At 40.7% G+C, this 3,095-nt stretch overlaps 1 protein-coding gene and 1 pseudogene across 1 annotated transcript; one reads left to right on the top strand and one right to left on the bottom strand.

Annotated features, from left to right (window-relative positions):
• The window catches only part of LOC105169329, a 1,922-nt pseudogene extending 1,342 nt beyond the window's left edge, over positions 1 to 580 (top strand).
• LOC105169330 (malate dehydrogenase, glyoxysomal-like) lies at positions 692 to 3,094 on the bottom strand (the record flags this gene model as incomplete). Its single annotated transcript, XM_011089712.2, is given in 9 exon segments — positions 692 to 935; positions 1,030 to 1,124; positions 1,217 to 1,306; positions 1,393 to 1,428; positions 1,533 to 1,616; positions 1,709 to 1,798; positions 2,264 to 2,578; positions 2,670 to 2,888; positions 2,978 to 3,094. Coding segments are annotated over 9 exon segments (1,062 nt in total). The 3' UTR covers positions 692 to 862.

Consider the following 3,095-nt stretch of genomic DNA (forward strand, 5'->3'; position numbering starts at 1 on the left):
ATCAATGGCTCAAACACCAACCTTCTTGGTTTTGAGGCATTACTCTCCTCTGTGCTTGGTCCCAAAGCAAATAAAGAGGGTTCTTTTAAGCTTTTGAAGGCGGATGTGTCGGCTCAGACTTTTGTAAAGATAGGCTTTGGAGTTGAGAAGAAGCTGAGAGAAGGTGATGGGCTTGATCTTGAGGGTCTGCTAGAGTGGAGAACAAAGCCCCACACTGTTAGGATGCATTTTGAGGTGTTGGCTAAAGTAGATGGCAACAAAGTTGTACCAGAGAGGGTGGTACGGATCGATCCTGTGATAGCACAGGATTCTGTGGCACCGAATGTGCTCGTGGGCAATGTTACCATGTCAAAGATGCCTATTTTCCAGCAGCCTCCAAATCCCTTTACATTGTAAACTCTCATGAAAGTGGTAGTTTTGTTAAGGATGAGCGAAGTGTAAAGATTTTCCTTTCGTTTCATCTATAGCCATTTAGAGATACCATACAACAGATGCCTTGAGATGGCATACTGTATGTACTTGTAGAGCAAATATAGTTAGCTTTTACTCGGACTATTTATATGCAGCCCAATTTTGTTCATTTCTATGGTATCTATATTTTTGTTTTCCACATAATTCAATCTCATGATGGGAATGGGATGTGGAGAGTGGATAGAAACTTATCATTTATCAAACTTGCTGCAAAAGCATATATGCCAAGGATCACTCTATCGCACCTGTATGAATTTACTAGTGATACACACCAAAATAACCAGTTTCACCTGTTCTGCATGTAGCAGCAACATCTCATGACATTTATCAGAGAAAACAAAAGAGCAACAGCCATACGGGACATACTTAATGGTGAAGCTTTCCCATATTTCTATTTCCTGATGAAGGAAATACCCTTCTGAATGCTTGCTTCTAACTCTTTCTTTGCTTTCTCCAATCCGACCCTGTTGATAGCCCTCCAGGAATTAATAAACTAAACTTTTTCCCAGATGGAAATAGAGACTTTGCAAATCCTACTCACTAATAAGACCATTTTACCTCTCATACTCATTCAAAGGCCCTAGTTGGTGCACCTCTTCAGCTCCTCCACGTCCAAGTTTCACCTTAGAGGCAAAGAACGGGAGTTCTGTAACCTGCAAGTGATTGATCATTCACGCATGTGTCAGCAAGTTTCCTGATTTTGCAGAGCAGATATTTGGACAGAGTGAAGGACTGACAGAGTTACCTGAGAGGCTACAAAAGCACATTCAACAATGCCAGCATCTCCTCTTAAGCCACGAAGACATGCATCTGCAAATTTTACTGCTGCATATGCCTACAAATTTAACTCACATGGAATGTTATTTGTTTCTTGTGTATTTTAATGAAATATTGAACTATGACTGGTATCAATATCCTAACCATTGATAGTGTTGCAGAGCCGGTGCCCGCTTTTGCCTGCAATTATTGCATCAGTCAGATGTTGTTTTGTTGTAAGAAGATAATAAATAAGATTACCAAGCATACTTTTCTAGTTTGATTCTAGATAGCATTTCTTTTACCTGAACAACTTCTGTTCCACCGTCTTGAATACGTTTGGTCAGGTACTCAGTTTCCTCCGATGTGAAGGAACAAGGAGGTTTGACCTGCACAGCATGACAGGAACTGAGCTACTAGTAAATAAAATGTGCTGTAAGGTTGTAAATCCATGCGACGGAGAAGGCAAATCTGCTGAGACCTGTGAGAGAAGAGGCAAAATTGTCACTCCTGCATGACCACCAACCACAGGAACGTTAACTTCTCGGGGATCTAGTCCCAAAACTTCAGCCTGTAAGAATTTACGGAACAGGGAAAATCCAACTTGTCAGTTCAAAAATCAAAGGCTACTGCAGTAATTATCTGGCAGAGCACACAGGAATATCTTGCCGGTTCTCTCATAATCACTATCAATCAGTTGGTGCCAGTGGAAGGTAGCAGTTGACCACATCAAAATTCAGAATCTTGATTGAATATAAGAAACGACTATGCATCATATGAATAGCAGAGAGAATTTTTTTAATTTTAAACTTTAAACTGGTTGCTTCTGAGAGGAAATCATTCTTAAACTTTTAACTGTTCTGTTAGAGTGAAGTTTCCAAATCAAATAGTGGGCACTTGAACTGCTATTTCTATTACAATGCATCCCACAGTTCCAAGGTCGAATATTTATCTAAACTAAGATTCATCAAGCTCAGTTTTGGGAAAAGAGTACCCTATACAAATAAAAGTATAGTAATACTAGTCAAATACTTACCACAAATGTATTGGCTCTCACAACATCAAGCATGGTGACTCCCAAGAGCTTTTTCGGGTCATAAGTGCCCGCTTTCTTGAAAACTTCAGCAGCAATTGGGACTGTAGAGTTCACTGGATTACTGATCAAGTTAACAATCGCATTAGGACAACTCTTTGCAATTCCCTCACACAGTGTCTTGACAATCCCAGCGTTGATATTGAAAAGATCATCTCTTGTCATTCCGGGCTTCCTTGGAACACCGGCAGGAATGACAACAAGGTCCATTCCTGTCAGTGCACTCTCAAGTTGCTGTTGCCCCAGAAACCCTCTCACCTAAAATTTAAACAAAAGAAACAATTCTATCTCATTTCATGAAGCTCAGCAGGGCAAAAAATTTAGTCACACTAAAAACAAGTTAACTTACAACTGCACCGGTGTCCATGTGACTGATATCAGCAGTAACACCAGGGCTATTAACAACATCATAAAGATGAAGAACTGAGACTAACGGATTCATTTTCATTAACATTGCCAGAGGCTGACCGATTCCTCCGGCAGCTCCCAATATGGCCACTTTGAAGCCCGGGGCGCCCCCCTTCGCCCTGCAACCGTCCTGTCTCAAAATGGCATGCTCTCGTTCCACCTGTCAGGCATGAAACAAAGCAACATATAATCATCAAAAGTTCTTTTTCTTGACAGCTGAAGTAAAATTTGAAATAAAACAAAGAAAACCTGTGGATTGGAAGGATGGAGATGAGCAGAAATTCTTGCAATGCGTTGGTTAGCTTCCATGCCTAATTGCTAGTGCAGTGGAGGAGGAGACGCAGTTGATGTTGTGAATGATAAGAAT

The sequence above is a fragment of the Sesamum indicum genome, linkage group LG8, assembly GCF_000512975.1.
Source record: "Sesamum indicum cultivar Zhongzhi No. 13 linkage group LG8, S_indicum_v1.0, whole genome shotgun sequence".
In the NCBI taxonomy this organism is placed as follows: Eukaryota; Viridiplantae; Streptophyta; class Magnoliopsida; order Lamiales; family Pedaliaceae; genus Sesamum; species Sesamum indicum.